The 24,605-nt window shown below is 27.5% G+C and overlaps 1 protein-coding gene across 2 annotated transcripts; it reads left to right on the top strand.

Annotated features, from left to right (window-relative positions):
- The first annotated feature begins 6,131 nt into the window (after positions 1-6,131).
- Positions 6,132-24,035, top strand: LOC129969684 (deformed epidermal autoregulatory factor 1 homolog). Of its 2 annotated transcripts, none has more exons than XM_056084351.1 (9): positions 6,132-6,801; positions 7,947-8,179; positions 9,392-9,491; positions 15,169-15,252; positions 15,356-15,397; positions 19,372-19,472; positions 21,057-21,188; positions 22,537-22,710; positions 23,655-24,035. In XM_056084351.1, the coding sequence occupies exons 1-9, from the start codon at positions 6,402-6,404 to the stop codon at positions 23,832-23,834; spliced, it is 1,446 nt and encodes a 481-aa protein (XP_055940326.1). In that variant the 5' UTR covers positions 6,132-6,401; the 3' UTR covers positions 23,835-24,035. The 2 variants fall into 2 exon arrangements, with proteins under 2 accessions (XP_055940326.1, XP_055940327.1); XM_056084352.1 differs by having other exon boundaries at positions 6,137-6,801; positions 22,537-22,701; positions 23,655-24,033.
- The last annotated feature ends 570 nt before the right edge of the window (positions 24,036-24,605 follow it).

The raw sequence follows: 24,605 nt of genomic DNA, 5'->3' as shown, positions 1-24,605 counted from the left end.
GTTTTAAACCTCCGAGTTCGAAAAATGCATTTTGGAAAATATCAGTTTGTCTATAGCAAAAATAATTCAAAAACTCTTTTAGCTAGATGGATGAAATTTGGTATTCGGTTTTCACATCGAATTAAAAAAATGTTAATTTTCCTTCAGAGAAGTAATTTTTTTTCTTTAGAATGATAGAAAAAATTCTGACGTCATATCGGGTGATTTCGAATGTTTCAGGTATTTATTTTCTAGATAATTTTTCAATTATTCATCGTTGTTGTCATCTCTTTTAGGTTCATCTTCGTAAAAAAGTTATCCAATTTGCCTTAAAGCTTGGAATAATCAGCCACTATTTATATTTTCGTCCATGTGAAAAAATTGCAGAATACCATAATTTATTATCATTTATTTTGTTCATTTTTGTTTGATACCATATATTTTATTTCAATTTAATTGATATTAGTTGATATATCTTAAATTGTTCAGATTCAAATCCTTTCATGTATAATATTTTTAATGTAAAAACTACTTTTGCATAAAATATTATAACATAAGAATCCCTCTTCAAGAAATAAAAAGGAAATTTAAACAAAGAAAACAGTAGTTGAGTACTTCAAAATCTTAACGTTGCAAGGTAGTACTTATAAATGTACTTATTGCCAAATCATCTCCGTTAAATTTTCAAAAGAATTAATAATATTATTATTTACAAAAAAAAAAGTTGAAATTGGTATCATCGAAAAGTTAAATTTTTTTTATTTTAAAACGGTGTATATCGTTTTGGAATAATTTTTCTCCGACTTGTATAAAAAAAAAAAAAAAAAGGAAAATTTAAAAGGCCAAATTTTCTCATATTATGAAGCCATTGCTATCGTTTAACATCTATTTCATTTGCTCGTAAATATGATTTCATTTTTTTTTCTTGTCTCTGTTTGAGTGACTGATTTACGCCTGCTTTCAAATATTGCAAAATCATTATTTTGAAACAGATGAAACTCTGGTAAATAAATAGGTATTTAAATAAAAACCGAAATTAATATAGTTTAATTAGTATAATTAATTTAAAAATTAGTATAGTTTACATTTAAAATTAAACTATAACTATACGAATTAGTATAGTTTAATTTTAAAATTAATTTTAATGCATTTAATTTTTTTAAGTAATCACCACTGAGAGAAAAACTGCATGGAAAGAAATTGATATCAGTGAGTGAAAAAAAAATCATTTAACATTAAGAGATTAAAATATTTTTTTTTAATAAGAATTTTCTCTAAAGTTACTCTGGAAAAAATGTGAAATTCTAATTGATTTCTAATCAATTGAATCTTTAATTAATTTTGAACTTTTGCATCTTTAATTTTTTTGAACTGACAGCATTCTTTAAAATTTTAATAAATCTTCGACATCTTTAATGTTAAATTAGGAAAATTTAGTTGAATTCGAAGAATCACTTAGAAAAAGATATAGAACATACATGCATACAAAGCCATGATGAGTTTTATTTATGTTAAGATACAGAAATTGTTTTTCTGGTAAAAATCCAAGATTTTAGAAAAACTTCTCAATACAAAGATTTTCGATATATGGAAACTCGAATATTTGCAAACAGAAAAAGAGAGGCGTTATAAACACTCCTAGGGAGAGAAGGTAGAAATTGTTGCTAAAATTATGAACGCACGAAGACACCGCGTTCTGAAGGCCACTTATCGCTACCTCAGTTTGAAAAATAAAATTCCTTTAGTTTTCTTTTCTTTTCCCTTTTAAAATAAGAATACAAGTAGAATATTTCAGAAGCAGCATTTCAATGTATCTCCGTAAATTTTTACAATTTCCTCTGAAAATAATTTTTTTAAATTTGTTTTATAAAAGTTATATAATAGTTATTTTTTAAATTTACGGTTTGTATTTTCTTCTTTTCAAATCCATTGTTATTTATTGAAATTGATAGGTTTATGACATGTATAGGTATATGATTAGTACGAAAAATATTATTCAAAATTTGATTATGATCACAGGATGAATTACAACGATATTAAGTATCAAAGCGCTAATATTTACAGCAAATTAAAAAAAATACAATCTTATTATTGTAAATTATAATTCGCCATTATTTATTCTGAAAATGGAATGCATTTATGATGGCAAGAAAGATCAGAACATTGAATTTTGAATGAACATACATGATGTTGAATAGCATTGAAAGTTCAAAAAAATAATCATCTTTAAAATAATTATCTTATTAAAATTATCTTTTTGCACAGTTATTATTACATTTTTTTTTACATTGCATTTTTTCCCCCATGAAACAACCCTCTTTTGGAAAGAACATGTGCTGTTCCTGTCTGGAAAAATTTAATGCGTCGAAGATTTAGTGGATCGTTATAGATTCAGTTTTTAAAAAGTGGATCGCAGTTTAAAAATTTGGGAATCCTTGCTTTAAATAAAATGGCTTTGCATTGCGATTACGTCAATTTCGAATTAACTAAGTTCAAAGAATCGAATTTAATCGAATGAATTAATTTCACATTTGATATCACTGCTCAAGTGAAAGTACTTTGTGGAATGGATACCCAATTTTGTCTTTCTTACTTAAATTAACATTCCTTAAAAATTTTAAATAATAAAAGATTGAAAAAAAAATGTATAATGAACAGTGACTCTTCAAGAGAAAAATGAACAAATTTATAAACAAAAGAAATTATAGATTATATTCAGTAATAAACAATACTCGTTTTATTTATATTTCATACTCAGAATATTTTAATCTTCAACAATAAAATGAATCCCAGTCTGATCTTTTTGATTTATAAAATGTTTCAAATAGAAAATAAGTTATTTAATAGTTATTTTAGTTATACTAAAAGTAAGTGAAAGCAGATACGTTTTTTATTATAAAATGAATATTTAATATCCTTCAAATATATGATTATAAATATTTAGATAAGTGAATTATTGAATTCAAAATTCTTAGCAAAGACCTATTAAATTGATTGAAATTACATAGCTATTAGAAATCTGTTTATAATTAATAAAATCCAATTTTTAATAACTCTTAAAAATATGCAAAATATTTTCATAAACATAATGTTTGGCAAATAGAATCACCTATCTGTTTCAGAACTCCTTCCGGGTCCTCTGATTCCTGATGAGCCATGGAAGTTGACTTTTAGTTGGATGTGTACCTACGGGGCCGCCGCGTGGGGGTGGCAAAATTGTTCACCGCACAAGGGCACCTGGGTCAGGGGGGTGCCAAAATTTATAGTACTTATAGTTTTTTAATTTAATGTTACTTAAAATAAAGTTGTTAATTATGCGCTTGCAATTTTGCATGTTTTATATTTTCTAAGCAATAAAATGAGATTTTATTTTATATTTTAATATTATTTTACTTTTGTTTTCCTTTCTGAGGGCTGTTTTCTTTTGTGTAAAACAAAATTTGATTGCCGATACGAACAATAAAAACACGTTCCGTGTGGAGTTCGCGCTACCACACGGGACGTGTTAAAAATCAAAGAATTTGTAACATGTAACAACAGGAATTGGGAATATTTTGTATCGGCATATATTTATTCTTTACGTGCTGTGAAGTTGTTGCGGCTCAACGTCGTTGTTTAGTTTGCTTTTTTTTTTTTAATGATGGTGGCGGCGCCACCGTGCGTTGTGTGCTCTTGAATTAACAGCGAATACCTTTATTTTTAATCATATGCGTAGTCGTTGCTCATAAAGTGCGTACATTCTGTGAATTGCTTCGGATGCAAAGTACTGTTATTAATTGTTTTCAAATCGTTTTTTGTTTATAATTGTTCCAAAAAATAGGATTATTATTTAGAGGTAAATGAACAATCTAAATATATTATTAGTATTATTTTCATAGCAGTAAAAATTCATAAAAAGTAACAATTCATTAAGAAAAACTTTTATCTTTGAAATTAACAAATTAATTCAAAAAGCAACTTTTTATTTATCTCTATAAAACCCAGATAAATCTTACCCTTAAGTGGGCAGAATTTGATTTATCTATTTCTGATATACAATTACAATTTCCAAATAATCGAAAAAAAAAATTACTAATAATTATCGCTTTTTTTTCATTAAAAGTTTATAATGTACCTGAGATGTTTTCAATATTTCAATTGCTTATAACAAATGCTTTTCAGTAATTTGTATTAATATTGGTTTAATTTACTTAAATATTTTGAATTAGCAGAAAGAAGAAAAAATTTCACATTAAATTCTCAGAAATAAATTTTCCGCAAAAAAAAAAAAAAAAAAAAAAAAAAAAAAAAAAAAAAATGTTTTAAAATTTTTTAGTTAAATTAGTTTTATTATCAGAATCTTTATTTAGTAGCAAAGGACATAAATGGGCTTTCGACTTTCAAATAGTATATTGAGAGAAAATCATATGATGCAGCACATATAATTTGCAGCAGTGCAACAGAACCTCATAAAGGGGCGCCCAATTTCCATTTGAACAAGGGCGCCTAATAACCACGCGGTGGCCCTGTGTACTTACTCCTGTAGAAAACCTTGTTTCTTTAAACCCTTGCAGGATAACTATCCGATATTCTTATAAAAATGCAGTAGGTAGTTTCTCTTTTGATTGTTTAATCGGAAAGCTGATGAGTTGGCTGTATTCGATTTGCCGATTTGAGGGGAGTGTCACGGAGTTCTTGAACTCAAGGTTCTTAACCTCTGACATAACAAATGAATAGGCATGGTAATGGGATTACTTAGTAATAGGTGTATTCGCTTTCCATCTTCATCTTATAGATTTTCGATAGCTAAATAAACAGCTGAACAATTATAAACTTAATATTTGCAGTTAGCCTTGATTCTATAGCATACACTTACAATTGTTGAGGATAGAGAGTACAGAGTATTTAAATAGGGAAAACAATTCAATAATAAAACTATTTTTATACTGGTTTAGTTAACCAAAATAAATTTGTAACATGGATAAAATTAAATAATATAATAATGTTAAATTGTATTTCAAAAACAAAAGAAAAAGAATCAGTTATAAACGAGTTCGAATTGACAAGTTTTAAAATACAAGTTTTCCTTTTTTAATGGTTTTATTTAATAAAATCTATCATTCAATTAAGACCGTATTTATCATCTTAATATTATAAAAAATCAGTCTGCTCTGATCCATTATTAGCAGTCTTTAACACAATACTATTTTCTTGAAAGAATGTCATTTATGTTATTTATAAGTTACAATATTTTGAACTTCAACTGAATATAATATTTTACGGAAGCAACATCCATAAATTTGGATTATTAGCACGGTTTTAGGTAACTAATTTAGCCTGTATTATAAATTTTCTACAGTAGATAAACATTATCAAATACAGATTTAGATTTATTTCTTCTGCCTAGAAGAAAGAAAAAGAAATCCAATAAAAAAATAAAGCAAATAACTAATTTCAAATGCAGTTTTGCATAAAAATTTTAGAAATCATTTGTAAATAATTCAGTATGAAATAGTTGACGTTGGAAAAATACATAACACCTATTCATCTGCAGTTCTACTTATTTTGTCGTTTTTGATGAATAGAAACCGAATGCTCAAGTCAGAGTTCCTTAATTTTTTTTCCAGACTGGTTCATTCTTTGCAACACATGGTCACATTTGGTTAACTTTATTCTATGCACAGGGCTTGTCCGAAACTAATATGGGGTTTATTTAAAATGGATTTGCAGTGTCTGGAAAAAATATCTAGCAAGTAAATAATAATTAGAGAGAATTAATATTAGAGAGTAAAATAATAATTAGAGAGTAAATAATATTTAGAGATTTATTACAGACCAAAAATTGGTGTAAAAAGGACAATCTGAAAACGATAAATAAATTATCTTTAAAAAGTTATCGTTGTAAAATCTTTAAAGAAAAATTATTTTATATAATTAAAATTAATTACCTTTATATAATTAAAAATAACTTTTTATAAAAATAAAAAAGCAAATTATCTTTATCATGCTAGCATTTCAATTATAAAAAATAATTATAAAAGAGCCTCATAATATTATAAAATACAACTCTTCGTATTAAAAATTCATAAGAAGTCCATTATTTTGAGCCACCGATATAAACAATACTTTTATTCCTCTCGGAGGTTTCCGAATTGTTCGGTTTCGATTTGAAGATCCCGCCCTTCACCCGAACACTCCCGAAGAGAAACGCATTTGTTTACATCATTCCCACGTGGGTACACCACTACTTCCGGTGGAAGGTCGATGTGACGACAAACTGAGTAGCTGTAAACTACAGCTACGTAGACGCGCCATTTTTATTCTCAAGTTTCATTTTATTTCTCCTAATATATCTGCTCTTATGTTCAAAGTTTTCATTCTGATTCTGTCTGTTTCTTTTACGGAGGGATTGTCCTAATATTCTCTTTCGGATTTGTTGTGTTATGGTGGATTCGATGGATCTCGGGTTGACGGACGAAGACCTCCCGAATGGACGTTCGGACGATGTCGTGAACGCCATATCCGGCATTTCCGAAGATTCCGATCGACAGCAACTGGTAACTGTCAGCGGGATTGCCATGCCTCCGAATGTTTTGGTGACCACAGCATCCGGCAACATCTTCGGGGACCAAGAAACGCTGAAAACGACCCGAATAATCATTCATAATCCTTCTTTGGATGTTTTAAAAAATGCACAACAAACAATAACTTTTAACCCACTTAATCGTAGCTTATCCGTGCCTGAAAAAAATATTAATTGGGATCCGTCAGTTTATGATCCAGTTTTGCCTGTACGATGTAGAAATATTCGAGGAGAATTGCACAAAAGCAAATTTGGTTCAGGTAAGATAATTTTAATATTTTTATTATAAATGCAATTTTTGACCTACTCAATCCGGTTATTTATTTATTTATTAATGCATAGAAAATTAAAAGTATGAATTTTAAACTAAGTCAAAGATGATGCGAAATTTCGTTTACTAATTATGAATCAATATCATTAGAGAAGTTATATGTGGGAAATTCTTTTCATATATTTATTATTGATTTTGGTAAATCAATTGGATTACAATTTTAATAATTTCAAGTTGAAATTTGATACATTATTATATGTAAAAGGGTTATTTTATTTTTTTTAGAAATTCTTGAATTTTAATTAAATAAATTCTTTTCTTTACTAAAAAACTAAAACAAAGGTGAACTCAGAAGATGAAAGAAATATGCAAAGTGTGGTTTTGAGAACTGTATAATTTCTGCATACTTTCATTTAAGATAATTTTTTACTTTTTTGGTATTTTTTAATCAGTGGAACTTGTAAAATATTAATTAAATCGATAATAAATTAGGAATTATTTGTAAATAAAAAATATCACAATTATGTACATTTGACATGTATGTTCTAAATATGTAAATCGTAAAGAAATATGCAAAATATTTAATATTTAAGTTCTTTTAACTCATTAATGCCCAATTTAATTTAAAGCCTATATTTCTTTTAAATTATTTTGAAACATTAAGATTAATATGTCATAAAATTAAACTCCAAATTAAAAAAAAAAATTAGGAAAAGTATCAGAAAAAAAAACAGTAAATGCATACCCATTAAAAATTTTTTATGGGTATGCATTGAAAAATTTTAGCATGCAGTAAAATATATATAAAAAAATAAGTATTTGTTTTAAATTCCTTTTTTAATTTTTAAATTCCTTCAAATGTTACTCCAAGCAAAAAAAAAAACCTTGAGTAAGTATTGAAATGCCACCATCAGACTAATTTGACTTCATAATCAGGCTAATGAGTGACACATGCCAATTGGAAAGTGTGTCAGGGATTGGGAATGCGCATTGATTTGTTATATAAATAAAAAATAATTATGTCACTGTTTTCTGTATTTTACTTATTGAAGTACATGAACATTGTATAAAATAAAAATTAAGAATTTATATTTCAGCTAAATTTTCATATTCTTTAACTCTGATCATTTTTAGGAAATAGGGGTAGAAGTATTTTAGTAAATGGATCCTGGTATACACCATCTGAATTTGAAGCTCTATGTGGTCGAGGAAATAGCAAAGATTGGAAAAGAAGCATACGTTATGGTGGGCGTACTTTGATGTGTCTTATTGAGCAAGGAATTCTACGGCCCCATGCTACCTCTTGCACTTGTGGAGCTTGTTGTGAAGATACTGTTCCAAATGGGGATGGGACACCTGATCCTTCGGTTTGTATTTTGATATAATTGGTGCTAGAAATTGGTTGACATGCTTTTTTTATATTAATTAGTTTGGTGGAAAATACGCATGAAAAGTCTTACGTTAATGAAATCCTATTTTAGTATCACCTTTATTTCAACAAGGATTTTAAGTTATTAATCAAAATGCCTGTGAAACAGTTAGAATTGCACATCATTTTTATTAAAATTTAGATTTATTGATCATGATTACTTTATCTAAGAACATTTCTTTTTGTGTGTTTATAGGTCACAATTACTAAATCTCTTTTGATTCTGAAATGATGAACTTTAATGGATATTTATTTGTTAATTATCTTTAATTTCCATTTGTTGCAAAATTATTGCGGTAGATGTACAACTCAACAAGCAATATATATATATATATATATATATATATATATATATATATATATATATATATATATAAATAAACCAATCAGTAGTATGGTTTCTAGGAAAATTATTCTGCTTGCTTTCTTGGGTTACTGTATTGGCAACAAACTCATTGGGGCACTGAACTAGAATTTAACCCTTTACTATTAAATGAATTCTACCATAATTCTCTCAGCTATATACCAGTTCATATCAGCAATGTCTGAATATCTAGCAGGTCTTCTGGGTTTTCAGGCATTTGCAAGGTAGAACCATTCATTTCTCCTGACTAATTGATGGGCACTGTATTATTATTTCCTTTTTTTTAGCTCCCTTCTTTGCATTGCATTGAACTTGCCATTCAGTCTGACTTGTGACTTATTTATAATGAAACCATGGAAAATTTTATGACTATTGTCAATCTGTTTTAAGCGTATTCTTTCTATACTTTTCAAATCTGAATAATTGAACTTACTATTCTTGAGATTCCTAAGATAGAATAATTTGTGATTCCCAAGCATAAGAATTGAAACTCATTGGTGATGAAGAAACTAAAGCTGTGATATTTTTTTAAAGTGCATTCTTATATAACATATAATGGAACCTAGCTTAATGAATATAATTTGTTCTTGAATCTTACTTGTAATGTGAAACAGTTATTTGAAACTCAACTTACAACTTATTTGCAACTCAAATTTAAATATACAAAAGTTATTTGAAAATGTAATACCACATATAATAAAATACATTATGCCTTACACTAAATGGGATTGATTAATAAAATGTATATTTTTATATTTATATAAAAATATAATTTTTTACTTTTAGAGTGGTCCAGTAAGACTTTTTACTCCTTATAAAAGAAGGAAACGGAAAAATCATCCAAGACTCAAAGTATCTACTAATGTTGAGATTTCAAATAGCGATAGTAAGTTCACACAAATTTTTAAATGTATTTGTTTTGTAACTTAAAAGCAATTTCTCATGCTACCATTTGTCAAAGAAAAAAGTTAATATGAAATCCATTGTAATATTTGTTAATTTGAATAGAAAGATCATTTGTTTAAAGGGAAAGGGACAATGGATAAAAGCTTATTAGACACTAAAATGGTCCAATTGCTTTTGAACTTTTTATTTCAATTGCTTTATTATTTTTAGTAAAAATAGTATTGTCTTTATGATATTTTAATTATTATTTATTGCCTTATTTTTCAAATGACAAATCATTTATTGTTACACAAAAAGAAAAAAAAAATTATTAGAATTTGTGTTACATTTTTAATTCTTTATCTTCAATCTCTCAAAAGCAAACTACTTAATATGGTTTTGAACATAAATTGATATTTTAAAATTACTGATATTCTTCATAATTTTTTTTATCTTCCTTGTTTCTAAATTTATGTGCATGACAATACAAATATCATTAATATACTTGTTGAAGATGCCTGGTTAATAAGATTCATTTAGTCATAATAACTAATGTTGATTAAATACATCTTATTGTAACAAAAAGTATAAGAAAAGAATAGCTACAGTAATAAAACTAAAGTTACACAGTAATGGCAGATCTTCTGGTTGGTTATCTTCTGGACAGATCTTCTGGTTCAAAATAAATATATTTATTCAGAGTCTTTCAGATTAGTTGACTTCAGATCATACCATAAATATTTCATGATTTCATTGAATCTCTCGCAAGTTGCAAAAAAACTCCCTTTAAGTTAAATTTCATTATTTTTTATTATTATTAAAATACATTTAGAAATAATGCAGATTCTGTAAATGTTGTTAAACATTCATTTCTCTTCACTGTTGTATGAAATGACAACATTTTGTTTATGAAAAGATTCCATGCTTATGTAATATTTCCAAGGCTTATATGTTTAATGTCTTAGTCCTATACTATCAATGCTATGTGCTGTCATCATTTTTCTTAAGAAAGAATATCAGAAGGAACTACAGCCCATGCAGAAGCTATAACATATTCTCTTTTTCTGCTTCTTCATTTTGTCACTTTGAGAGCTTTTGATTTATTCTTACTGTTCTAATTTGCTTCTAAGATCTTTTCCCTGATTCTAAATTTTTTTAATGTGAAGTTCTTGCATGTTGAAAATCGATACTTATCATTGAATTATCTTCATTTTTAGATCCAAGGGGAAAATTAGCTTTATGCTGTATTTATGGAAATAATTACATTCAGCTGCTGAAACTAACTTGCTGGAATATATTCATCTTAAAATAACAGATTTTGCCTTTTCATCTAGAATTGATTTCAGAAAAATTCTGCAACACTTATGAAATTTCTTTTGCTGACAACTTTCTTTTATCAAGGAGCTCTTTTTGTATATGATAGAATGAGAGGAAACATTTGTCCAAATAGATTAAGTACATTAAAAGTAATGAATATTAGCTATTTGAGTAAAATAGATATTTTCAAGCACAGGAGAAATTATAATCTATATCTATACTTATAATAAAGCTCAATGTGTGTGTGTGTGTGTGTGTGTGTGTGTTGGTGCTCTACAGGCCAGGTCATTTGACCTACAGCTACCAAATTTGGTACATGTATACCTTAGAGGTCGGGAATGTGCACCTGGGGTCCCTTTTTTTGAAATTTTAATTAGAATTTTAATTATTAATTAAAAACTAACTTTCCCGCCAAAAAAATCTTCCATTTTCTCCACTGTCAACTTTTTTGCCAAAATAATCTTCCAAATAAGCAAGGCTTCAGTTTTTTTTTTTCTCCCAACAGTAATGAGTAAGGCTAGGGTTAACATTTTTCGGCGGATTATTTCAAACGATTCTGTTTATTTTCTTCATGTTTTATGCATTTAAAATTACGCATTGTTAATTAATCCATGTTTCAGATTCATTCTGAAGTACTTTTGAATTAAAATAACACAGAATAAAGGAAATTAAAAATGTATAATCTGCATAGCGTTACTCCAACTGGCGTAGAAAAATTCACGCATTTGCGTTACGGTAACCGGCGAAGAAAATTCACGCATGCGCATTGTGTTCTGATTGTTGTCATGACAACCATTATCAACGGACAATTTAAATTATTTTTAGGTTAGTTGCATGCTTTTGTAATTAAATTGTATTTATGTTAGTTATATATTTTTTGTATATGCTTATAGTTTTAAGTACATCGTTTTTTAAGTAGTTTTTTTTAACTTGTTTTAGACCGATTATTTTAAACGATTCATTTTATTTTCTTAGTGTTTGATGCATTTAAAATTAAACATTGTTAATTAATCGATCTGTTCTTGATGAATCTGAAAAAATTTTGTTGAAAAATTCTTGAGATATTACATAAATTAAGAAAGATATTCTTTAGTGCCCATAAAGTTTAAACCGTCAGTGACTCTATTATCAGTAATCATATTATTAAAAAAAATGCTTTGTTTCAGTAAAAAATATTATTATATTAATTGCAGATTAATCATTGACACTTTAGTTTAAAGCATAAATACTACGAGGGGTAACAGAAAATTAGAGAGATACATATCACGTTATGACTGAAGGCCTTTATAATATTATGAGTGAATTATATGACTATCAAAATTTGAAGTTTTAAAATATTTTGCTGAAGAATCTATTAAAGTTGGAATTGCATAAAATATTTAATTATTAAAATGTTAATGAACATTAAGATTGGCGAACCGGCTAGTCGCCAAAGGCGGCTAGTAGTCAATAAAGGTTTTTCATACTCCCCATCTTATTTTTACCACTTCCTTTCAATTGCCAGTGAAATGAAAAATGAATTGTGTGCAAATAATTAAACTTTGAGAGCTCAGTGTACCATGTACTGTTTATTTAATGGTCAGTCTTTCTAAATATACATGAGGCCGCAGTAGCCTGATGGTAAGGTCTCGACTTCGGAACTGGAGGATTTCAAGTTCAAGACCCAGTCGAAGAACCGTCGTGTAAGCTGGTCTGGTGTACGTTAAAATGTCCTGGCCAAACGTCCTCCCTCTAGTGTGGTTTGGACGGGGTGGGGTGGCAATTCATTTGTCGTCCTCGTCATCTGATCGCGGTTCAAAATTATGATGCCCGTCCCAAAATAGCCTTAGTGTTGCTTTAAAAAGGGACGTTAATATTACTAAACTAAATAAAACTTCTTAGTATACACATCTATAACATTATTAATAATGAGTAAAAATGACTAATTTTTTCTATATATTCTTTATGAATAATTAGGAAATTTCAATGAACAAACGGGATATTAAGGGATTAGTAGGAAATATAGAGTATTTAATATTGTAATCAAAAGTACTGCTCTCATCGTTTTAGTATTAAAGGTAATTTCAGAACAGAATTCTATTTATTTATTATATTGATGATTCATTTGACAGCGAAAATGCGATATTATAATACTTCACTGATGGAATTAATATTGGTCTATTTAATAATGAAAGTGCATGCTTGCCTTTTATAGAATTGTTTAAAATTTTCAATTATACAGACGTCAACAGAAAAAAAATGGGACATTTCTGTAACTTAATTATTTATCATCGCTTTTTCATAAAACTGGTATCAATGGAAATGGTTTAAAGGGCCATATTTATTGAGATAGACAAACTGATTAATTGAGTAAATTAATTACTATTTGGAAATTATTTTTCCATTACAGAAATTGAAATTTTTAAATAATTCGATTGAGGAGGTATTTTTATTAATGTATATCAAATTTCATTTCGAAATTGGCAGTAATTCTTGATATATATACTTAATTTTGTTGGCTGAAAACTTTGCTCAAAATAAGCCAACCCACCAGGGACCATATATTAAATAAATCTAAGATTGCTAATAGCAAAATAATCCCTTTTCCGCGTTTTTATTACAGGAATTTTGGAGGAACAAACAACTCATCTCAGAGTTATCTTTTATATGAGTATAATTTTTCAAAAAATGTATTTTTTTCTTTTTTTTTTTAAATATTGAAGCTTTTCCCGTTACTTTTAAAATCAATTCAACATTATCATTTTTAGTTTATCCCTTTCTAAGAAATTAACATATATCTTTATTTTTATGACAAATAAAATAAAGTGTTGAACCCATTTTTTCTCCCTTAAAAAGTCGCTGATTGGGAAATGCAAATACCATAAAAACAAACAAACAAAACAAAAAAAAAAAAACGATTGATATTTATTAAAAAGATGGACTTTTATTTTCAGGCGGAAATAATTGTTCGTTGGATGGAAAATTTATTAAGTTTTCTACTTTAAGCTGTTTTAAGAATGACAGATTGATGGGCATTCTTTCTGTTATGCAACAACTGATGTAATCACAACAAATAAATACAAATGATCGGAGTTAGGCACATTATCATCCTGTAAAAATCTCGAACTAAAGGTTCGAAAATCACGTTTTTTCATAAGCGCTTTTTCAAAAAGAAAATTATTTCATAACTCTCAGGTAATAATTTTACGCTATTTTAAAAATATTCTCAACCTAATTAAAGAAATTTATAAATAATTGCTCAGCATTAAACTATTAAGTGCATAAATAATAGGACTTACTTAATTTTCGTATTTTAGCTTCAATTAATATACTGAATGGTAAGAAATGGTACGAATTTCCTTGGAACTCTATTTCATTGCTGGTAAAAGGCAAAAATTAATTAAACATTCCAACCATCAATCTGTCCTGCAATTTAATTTTGTATCGTCTGAGTGAAAAAAAAAATCATCTTTTTAAAAAGCCGAATTTATTTTAAATTAAAATTGTTTGATCTGAAAATAAATTTAATATTTAACTAACTGTGATATTATAATGGCCGTTAAAGCTTGTGCTTCATAAAAAATTAATCTATGAATCCAAATAAATTTAATACACAGTCCCTCAAAAAGTGGCCCCCAAAAGTGACAATTTTACAATTTTTTTTTTTTTTTTTTTTTTTTTTTTTTTAATATTTTGAAAACTATTTGGGGTATGAGCAAAATGTTTTTTGATTCCCGTATTTCAGAAAGTCAGCTTTGCTCCCATGTAAAAATTTTTCTAAGTTACAATTCACTTTTTTCATACATTCACATTTAAAAATTTATAAAAAATGTCAAATTTTCATTATTTTTTCATTTATTTCATGATTTTATAAAATATGATAATTTACATTAGGTGAGTGAAAAATTTTATAAGATTTATTTAACATTATGTCATTTTTCAAAACCTGTAACTCTCTAAATTATTATCAGAATTCCATAAAATTTTATTGTGAGATTAATTTTATGACAACAAATTGGTTCAATGAAAAAAAAAATGATAGGCATAATGGAAAATTTTTGAGATGATAGCTAACTTACTATGTTAATTAACTTGGTAGTCAATTTATCTATCTCAACAAACTTGTCCCCTTATGTCATTTCCATCGACACCAAATTTTGGAAGATGCGATAATAAGTAATAAAGTTACATAGGCGTTCCATTTTTTTATTGATGACTGTGCAGTATAAAGTTTATGTAATTGCTAGTTGTGTATGATTGCCAATTGTGTAGTATTTTAAATGGTTGGAAGACAGACTTAGCAAATTTTAGTTTTGAATTTTCATTTTAGTGACCTTAGCTTATTTGTCCTGATTAATTTAAGTTTTTCGATGTAATTTTAGATATTGTTTCGGCTCCCGCTGAATTGCCTTCTGAGAATATCACATTAAATGGTGTAACATCTGATGCAGTTACAACTGTAACAGGTAAGTTATTGTTATAAAAAACCAAACTAGTTCAAAAATTGTGACATGAAATGCAGTATTTCATATTCAAGACTGACATGAAATCTGTTCTTCTTTATTTCAGTACCTTTGATTACTAGAGACAGTAATACTGTTATATGTCCAGGTAAGTGTCCTATTGTAGTTTTTTTTTTATGGAATTTCTTTGAATAAAAATATCATTAAATAATATTATCGAAGTATTATAGTCAATTTCACCATAAATCAAGAAAAATATTGTACTTAAATGCAAGAAATAAATCGTTGTTAAAGGTATTTTCTAATTTTAGCATGTTTTAAAAAGCTCATATACAGGGTGTCTCAAAAACATTGACCACGGCTTTTATTCTTTAAATATTGATTATAGACATATACTGTATAAATTACAAAGTTGCGTAAAAAAAGGTGCAAAATGTTATGAAATCAATTAAAATTTTCAGGGGATTAAACTACAAATTTTAAATTTTTATACGGACCCCGTTCCAAACAATTCTCAATGAGTAAAATGTGCCCTCTCCTTCAATAAGGTCATATACAAAATTTCAGGATTTTATCATGAAAGCTTTGAAAGATATGTTAAAGCAAAGTTGGTGAAGGGTCAGTCACAGATTAAAATACAAATGTTTACAGTTTCAGTGCAGATGACGCGACGCAGGAATGCATCCTAAGGAAATAAAATATGTTTGATATCTTTAATTTTAAATACAAATTTTAAAATCTATGCTTCCTGAAAAATACTTTATATCGTGAATTACAAAATATAACTTAAAAAATGCACAGTCATTGTAAAAAAACGTATGTAATATTTCCTTTAAGTTATTATTTCTAGAAATTTTTAATACTTTTGAACCAATAAATCGCAATTTTTTTTTATTTATTTATTCAATCATTACTTTTTTTTATTAATTTGTGTACGACCCCTAAAACACATCCGAAACATCCGACTTGATTTTTCCTTTTTGCGAACTCATATCAGCATTGAAAAGTGGTTTAAGTCAGCATTTATGTAGTTTCATATCTTTGAGACATTTTGTGATAAAATGCTGTAATTTTGTACATGACCTTGTTAGAGGATGGGGCACATTTTGCTCACTGGGAATTTTTTGTAAGGGGTCCGTATAAAAGTTTAAATTTTGTATTTTTTAAAGTTTAATCCCATGAAAATTTTAATCGATTTCATGACATTTTGCACCTTTTTTTACGTAACTTTGTAGTTTACAGTATATGTTTATGATCAATATTTAAGGAATAAAAGCTGCGGTTTTTGGGACACCCTGTATGAACTTATAACAGTGTTCGCTCTTTTGGATGATGACTAAATTCTGCTTAACTAAGCACTTAAACTAAGGCAAGCAGTGTTAGTGGTATAACAAATAATACAACTGTATCTTAGAAAAAAAGAATAAGATATCTTAAAAACTCATTTTCGTCATAATACAGGCTTTACAAATTTGACGTAGATGTGTATATTTAAATAAGATAAAATGCCAAAAATGCATATTTCTGTTTCGATTAATCTATAAATGAAATGAATATCCAGTATTATTGTCATAGTTAAACAGTACTGCACTTGCATTAATCAGGGTTGTATTGTTGGGAGAAGTGTGAAGGGCAGAATGGAGTCGGCAATAGGAAGAGTAAGCAGAGAATCACTTTGCAGTGAAATTTGTTTTCTGTTGCATTTAAAATGTTTTATTAGTTTATTTTGGTATTGAAGTAATAAAATGTCATGATGGGGCATGTTGTAATTCAAAATGTGAACATAATAAAAAAATGTCGAGGTGTTATTTTTATTTAAGGTAAAATTAAATAATCTTAGCTGGAAATCATGATACAGGCATATAATATAGAAAATTTACTTTCAGAAATAAAATGTAAAATATATTTAAATTTTTCTTAATTCAGTTATAATTTCTAAAATGGATAAAAATCAAGCTGTTTCCAAAAAGTATTTTACAATTTATTTAATTCTCATTAAAAACGAAAAATTTGCCAGGACAGCATTTGGGCTTTATTAGACTTTTATGGATGTATTATACTTTGGATATTCCATAATATAGGTTAGATATTTATACTATTTTGTCGGGGGGGGGGAAGAATCTAGTGGAAAGTGGTGTTTGGCAGGTTTCTGTTTGGGAATGCTTGTTAATGTTTGTTTGTCTATTGCCATAGGTGTAATATTATATTGATGAAATTTTATATTTGGTCCATAACTTCCTTTACAAGAAAAAGTTCATCGTTATTAGGCTTACCCACAAGTAAGTTTGAGTGTAATCTTTTGTACACATTATACAGGTACATTAAAAAAATTGAAACACAGTCTAATTCTTTGCGTATTAGTGATAAGTGGGCAATTTAAATTGCAGAGTAGTACAAAATAAGACCATGTTAATAAAAAAATTTGTTCATTTTCCAAAAGTTGCGCTTTTTAAATTTTTATTCGATCCCCACTAGATAAATTTAGTCAATTAGAAAGTTTTAATTTTTTTTTATGCAACAACAAAAATTCGCATACTCTTTCGTATCTTTAAAATTGAATGATTTATATTTAATTGAAAATTGAATGCGCTGCATAAGGATGATATATCAAAATAGGAATAAAATTTGTTACATTTTATAAAATTATAAAATGGGCAGTAATTTTTCCATTAAAACCCCTTTTTGCTTGTTTAGGCACTGTCACATATTCGTAAGAGTTTTCTTTTTTAATGTTCAGATTGTCATTTTTATTTGTAAATATTAAAATACAAAAAAAATTCATGCAAGTAATTTATTTCCAATTTTATCATAATTTTCCAAAATGACATTGTAACAAATTAATTCACAGGCGATATATTTTCTTTCATTTAATTGTAATTTAGCCATTTCAAATATTTATGCTAATTTTTTTTTTAACTGCATAGTGAAATGCAGATTTTTTTTTTATCTCGATATCTTTCTAACGTACATTTTATAAAATGTCTATATATGTGTAGTGAATAGCTTATAAGCCAGTTAACAGCTACGCTACACGAGCAATTGCTTTTGTATTGTGGTCATGTTACTGGGCTGCAAACCACAAGGTCCCAGGTTCTATCCTCGCTCATAACAATACGCCACATTGGTGACCCGGACATGATCCTTCAACCTTCGTATAGCTGTTGTGGCGCCATCTACCCACAGCGAACCAAAGGTGTCAGACTCACTTGACGCAGCAACAGCAACCATACACGCTCGCCATAATGCTTGGCGCTACTCAATTGGGTACAGGCACATTAGACTCAACAGCTAATACATCAACACTCAACATATCATTCGTCTCTCCTCCGACTCACTGGAGGGAGAGTCTGTAGTGAAGAGCTTATAAGCCAGTTAACAGCTACGCTACAGGAGCAATTGCTTTTGTAAGGTGGTCATATTACTGAGCTGCAAACCACAAGGTTCCAGGTTCTATCCTCGCTCATAACAATACGCCACATATGTGTATGCACAATTTTTTGCTATATGTGCCAATTGCTAGACTGCATAAAATGAAAGTGAGAACCGCATGCGTCCCACTGCTGTCATAGGCAGATTCTGTCTATATTTTGCTTATCTCTGTCTATTAAAGCTTTATTTTTGGGCATTTGGAACTTTTTGACACGCTATCGTGTATTTGATCTAAAAATCTCCACTGTCACTTTGTATACAATCGCTATTTTTACCATGCAAGTGCGTTTACGTGATGTGAAAATTCGCGTAAGTTATTTTTTTTTCTGTATCATAATTGATGTAGTTTTAAGATACAGTTATGTAGGGTTTTTTTCTAATTATCTTTTTGGATAAAAAAAGGAAATTTTTTTAATTGACCAAATTTGTCTAGAGGGGTCGCATAAAAATTTAAAAAGTATAACTTTTTGAAATTAGAGGCATATTTTATTATTATTATTATTTACCCTGTCTTATTCTATATCTTATTTTGAATTATTTTGCCGTTTACATCGTCTATTTAACTAGCAGGCCAAAAATTAAACCACATTTCAATATTTAGGACACTGTATAATGTCAAAATTTTTTCTGCTATGATTGTTTTTTTACTATAAATACTGATATTTATAAATTGAATTGAATTATTTGTTTCAGATTCTGTTATTGTAACTCCAGAAACAAAATCGCAAGTGCCTAAAAATTTACCTTCTGCTCTTGATATTAATGAGCAGAAACAGTGGTGGCAATTAGAAGAGGTATGGGCAAAGTATATGAATGTTTCATAAATTTTTTCTTGCTGTTGATATACCAAAACCATTTATTATTGTTGAATTTTCAGTTTCATACCACATTATTAACTTATTAATTTTTATGTATATACACTTAAGTTTCTATGAGGTATTATTTTCAAAATAAAGTTTTATTAACTTTAGAGCAGAAACAATATTTTGCAAAATTTTGAGCTTCAGAAGTATATTTTTTTAAACTTTAATAAATTGGACCATTAAAAATTTTTTTTAACTATATCCAAATGCTATTGAAATATTCTGTTTTAAAATGATTAATTGGAATTTATAAAAACTACATACTCTATTAATAATTAATACAGTATGTTAAAATTTTTTAGGTTTTTTTTTTATGATTTATTAAATTTATTAATGTACTATCTGACAAAGGCAGTGGCAGAGATCTATTTTTTTTAACCAGATCTTGCTCATTTCTGAATCAGAAATCACCATTTAATGAAAATTTCATTATATAGATACTATTGTTCTGATAGGAGAGTAATTATATAAAAACACAAACTATAATTTTCTTTCTTATAAATGTCTCTTCTCATCTGCTATCTTTCCTATTTTGGAGGCCATCTTGTCCGCAATGATTCATTGCAAAACTGTGCAAGGCTGAATAACCTTTCCTGTTATAAGTGAAAAGAATGTTTGCACTGATTAAACTTTAATACTGACAAAAACTTTCAAAGACAAGCATAATTTTGTATACCAATTTTTTTTTAGTCTTTTTAAACCTAGCTAGCAAATATTCCATTATTGTATTGCTAAAGGGGACCAATTAAAAACAAAAATTTATTAATATAATCTTGCTGCTCGAAAATGGAATCTTTTTAGTAGATTTAGCTGTGCATATCGAAGAACATTGCGTCTTGATTTCTTCCACTTATTTATGGTTAGACTCTATTTCCTTGGGGGAAATCAAAGAGAACTTTCCTTGCAAAAATTTAACAAATTCAAAATTTTTTTCAACTTTATTTCCAAAGCTTATAGTTTTATTGTGGCAAATGTTTAACAAAGGAATAATTGGGTATTTTAAAAGTAAAGTTATGAATTTTTATAAAAAAATTTTATATATGCTATTTTATTTGCTTGCTTGCAACAAAAAAAAATCATTGTGGGCCATAAATTTGACATTCTTGACTTAAACTGTTGAAAATATCGAATAATAATCAGAATTCAAACATCTTTATTATTGTATGTGCTCATGAGAAATTTTGCTTGTTTCATCCTTCCCTAATTTTGACCACAATAGAAAAAATAAATTCATTTACCTCAGCAGGTTTAAATCTTTCTGGTATATATTTTTAAAAATGAGTGTTAAGTATTTAAATTTTTGAGAATATTTTATTAATATTTTTAACTGGGCATATAGTTATAACTGTTCATAGTTATTAATTTTTTAAAAAAAAATTCAGCAGCTACCATCTTTGAAATTACAAAAATCCTATCTACTATGCTACCCACCTTCCTGTTTATTTTAATTTATAAGTGGTCAGAGAAAATGTATATATCAGCACTGGAAGAAATTGAAGGCATGCATAATTTCAGATGGTAAAAAGTGCAGTTCGCCAAATTCTAGAGCTTCAGAAACAAGTGGAAGCTGTAAAAAATCAGTGTGCTGTTACCAGAGAAGCAGCTTTGCAAGAATTAAAAGTACAAATGGAAAATGAGAAAAAAGAAGTATGCATTTTAAATATTTGAAAATCTGTTTTTGTAATTATAAGTTGGAAATAATGATGTTTTGAAGTTTTAGTTTTATTTGTGTTGATAGTGTTTCCTCATACACTATTAATTTTGCATTTTTCAAATTCTATAATGTTGAAATAGTTTTCTTTATTGCATTATAAACTTTCTTAAAGCTTTAAGTATTATAAAAATGTTGTATATTACTTACTTAGTGCTTTTGATGTCTAGCTAGTTTATCAGGAATAATAGTTGATAAAGATGGTTACACTTTAAAAAACTTTCATCTCTATTTATCTGTAAAATTAAACATAAGTAAAACTATAAATTTCATTAATACAAACCTGTCCATTATAAAAAAATAGTCTATAATTTCATACTTTTATTATCTACAAAGGGGAGGGGGACCAAAATGAAATGTTCCTAACAACAATGAAAATTATTTTAGTTTCACTTCAATAATAAAATGTATTATTGTAAAATACATTAAAAATACTTTTTTTAAGACAGAAAACGAATTATATCTAAAAAATTTGATGTCATTAAATAGATAATTATTAAAATTTTCGGATGATGTAAAAATTATTTTTGTCCCGTAATATTTTTTTGGAAAAATAATGCAGAAAAAATGCTAAAATTTAGCTTAGTTTCTAATTAAATAAAATATTTTAAAAATCATTCCAAATATCATATTTCCAACTTTGAATGTATGCATGTACCAAGTTTGGTAGCTACAAATCAAATGATCTTACTTGTTTAGTGATAACGTATACACACACCTTCATTTTTATTATTAATAGAGATAATAATAATGTATAGCTAAGTATGGTTAAAAAAATATTCCAATTCTAAAAATAAATAAATTGTTAAATGATGCAGTTTTTTTGTATTTAACAGGGTTTTTTAATTTTTTTTGTCTGTAACTTCCTTTTTCAGAGATGCATTTGGAAGGGGGGATTACTGTTTTTTTCTCATAAAAATGTTTATATTGATAACAAAATTAGAAAATGCTGAAAAATTGAGAATTCATTATAATTAAATGAAGGGATTAAAATAATGTAAATAATAAATTTTTTTTTCATTCAGGTAATATTTATTATTACTAAAATATGTTGATTCACTTGAATGAAAAAAAAAAAAAATTATGAAAAGTTTTGTGATACTGCATTGATTATGACTCTTTGTCTATAAGTTCTGTATAATATTGTGGTTTGTTTTGAAACTGTATTTTCTTGTTTTTTGATAAATTTCTGAGAATATTGTAATGAAGATTAATTTTTTTTTTCATTTATGATAATTAAATTTTGAAAGTGAAACATTTTCAGAATTTTTCTGCCTTTTATAGGCTTTGAGTACATGTCGCCTCGAAGCGCAAGTTGCCTTATCTCGTGCTTTGCTAGAAGCCAAATCTGAGAGAGAAGTTGCAATACAACAAGCGATAGAGCAGGCACGTGTAGAGATGGAAGAAAAGATTAACTCTCTTGTGGCTGATAAAGTTGATATTACTAAAGTAAAAAAGGTTTATTTTATTCATTTTAATGTTCATTTCATTTGAATGTAAAATAAAACATTTTTGGTTGTCTATTGTATTAATTATTCACTATTAAATCCCTTTGCTGAGCTCTCAACTGTTTATTCATTCTCTGCTTCAAAAAATTTATTTAATATTTTATGATTTATATATTGTATTGTAAAAAGAGGGAAAGAGAATGGAAGAGGTACACATTCATGACATGATAATATCTTTGATGTTTTAATTTTTATTCAAACTTTAATTTTAATTGAGTCAAGTATTTTAATATAAACTGATTAGTCTGTGTCAGATATCATTAAAAAATTACCCTGTTTGTTACTTTATTTCATCACTGTAATTTTTGAATTTGTTGATAATTTAAGTAATATGTTAGATTAGAGTTTAATTTTGTTAATTTTTTATTCATATTTTTAGTTTAATTAAGACTTTATGTGATACATAATTTCATAACAATTTATTTGCTTATAGCTGATGTGACAAACAATTAATTCTTACCAAATAGAAATGAATATTTAAAAGTACTTGGTACCTGTTTCATTTAAAACATTCCTTTTGGCTCTGATAATTGTTACAATGATGGATATCAGTGTAAGACAGAAGTGTTCTTGAAATAGTTTCAAAGAAGTGTAACAAAATGTGCTATTTACATACTTCTAGAAACTTTATCTAGAACTGTTCATTCTGCACGACAAGAATTAGTGTGGGTGAGAAAAGATGTATTTTTTTAAATATATCATTACAAATAATATACAGCATCCATATGACAACTGGAAACATATGTTATAAACAATTTTTTTGCCACAAAAAACTAATAATGTTTCTTTGTTAGTTTTAGGACAAGTTTTTTTTATGAATAAACTTTTTATACATAACTGACATTTTCATTGTACTTTCTTTTCCTTATATTTGAACTGTTTTATTTCTTGCAGCGTTGTGCTAATTGCGATCGAGAAGCATTTTCTGAATGCACTGGTTGCCACCGTGTCTTTTACTGTAGTGCCTTCTGTCAAAGAAAAGACTGGATTAACCATAAAGACCACTGTGGCGAAAGTATTCTTGATGCAGATTGTTCAGAACTAATTGATAGCTGTGATGATCCAACCAGTTGATATAAAGTTCCTACTATCCCTTTTAACTTAATTCAACCAATGTGCTTTAAGAAATGTGCCCTTCCTTGTAAAATAACAAAATTATTTAACTTATTTTATAAATATTGTATATTGATTGTATTTTAATCTATAGTATTTATGTATACCTGTGTTAATGTTTGAATCATATTCATTTTTGTGTTATTTAATAAACATGCATACTGCATCAATGAAAATTTTATTGGAAAAAAATTTGTTCTGAAATTTCTGTTATCTTACAAATTAGTATTTTATTTATATTGATTTATTTTTCTTTAACATATGAATAGATGACACAATCTATGCGGGAAATTTTCACCCAATTTTTAAATATATTAATTTATTGTTAACCTAATTCATGTAAGAATATAAAAGATTTTTTGATATTTAAACATGCACTAGTAATTTTTTTTCCATTTCTACTTTCACTTAATTACTTATTATTAGGTGTGTGTTTTTACTTTAAAAATTTTTATGGTTTTTCTTCAGAATTCATAAATTTTCTACCTGTGGAGAGACTTAAGATGATAGTACAGTCACCAAACTAGAATCTTTCAAGTGATAGCTGAACAAATGTTACTATCCAGAAAACTTCAATTGCAGTCTGAAAAAAAGAAAACAATTGTCTGTATTTCATGCAGAACCGCTATGTAAGCTGGTGGCCATTTAGAGAGCTTGGCAACAAAACATACCATAATTGTAAGTTGAGGGACAATGATTTTAACAAATCCCAGATCAATTTTATGATAGTGA

The sequence above is a fragment of the Argiope bruennichi genome, chromosome 5 (assembly GCF_947563725.1).
Source record: "Argiope bruennichi chromosome 5, qqArgBrue1.1, whole genome shotgun sequence".
In the NCBI taxonomy this organism is placed as follows: domain Eukaryota; kingdom Metazoa; phylum Arthropoda; class Arachnida; order Araneae; family Araneidae; genus Argiope; species Argiope bruennichi.
The sequence above is the reverse complement of the archived record's forward strand: the minus strand, read 5'-3'. Positions and strand labels throughout refer to the sequence as shown.

Excerpts from the sequence above, each read along its gene's own strand:
- LOC129969684 (XM_056084351.1), top strand. The coding sequence starts at position 6,402 with ATGGTGGATTCGATGGATCTCGGGTTGACGGACGAAGACCTCCCGAAT. Across the intron at positions 15,253-15,355 it reads TGCAGTTACAACTGTAACAG|TACCTTTGATTACTAGAGAC; the intron begins GTAAGTTATTGT and ends TCTTTATTTCAG. Across the intron at positions 21,189-22,536 it reads TGGAAAATGAGAAAAAAGAA|GCTTTGAGTACATGTCGCCT; the intron begins GTATGCATTTTA and ends TGCCTTTTATAG.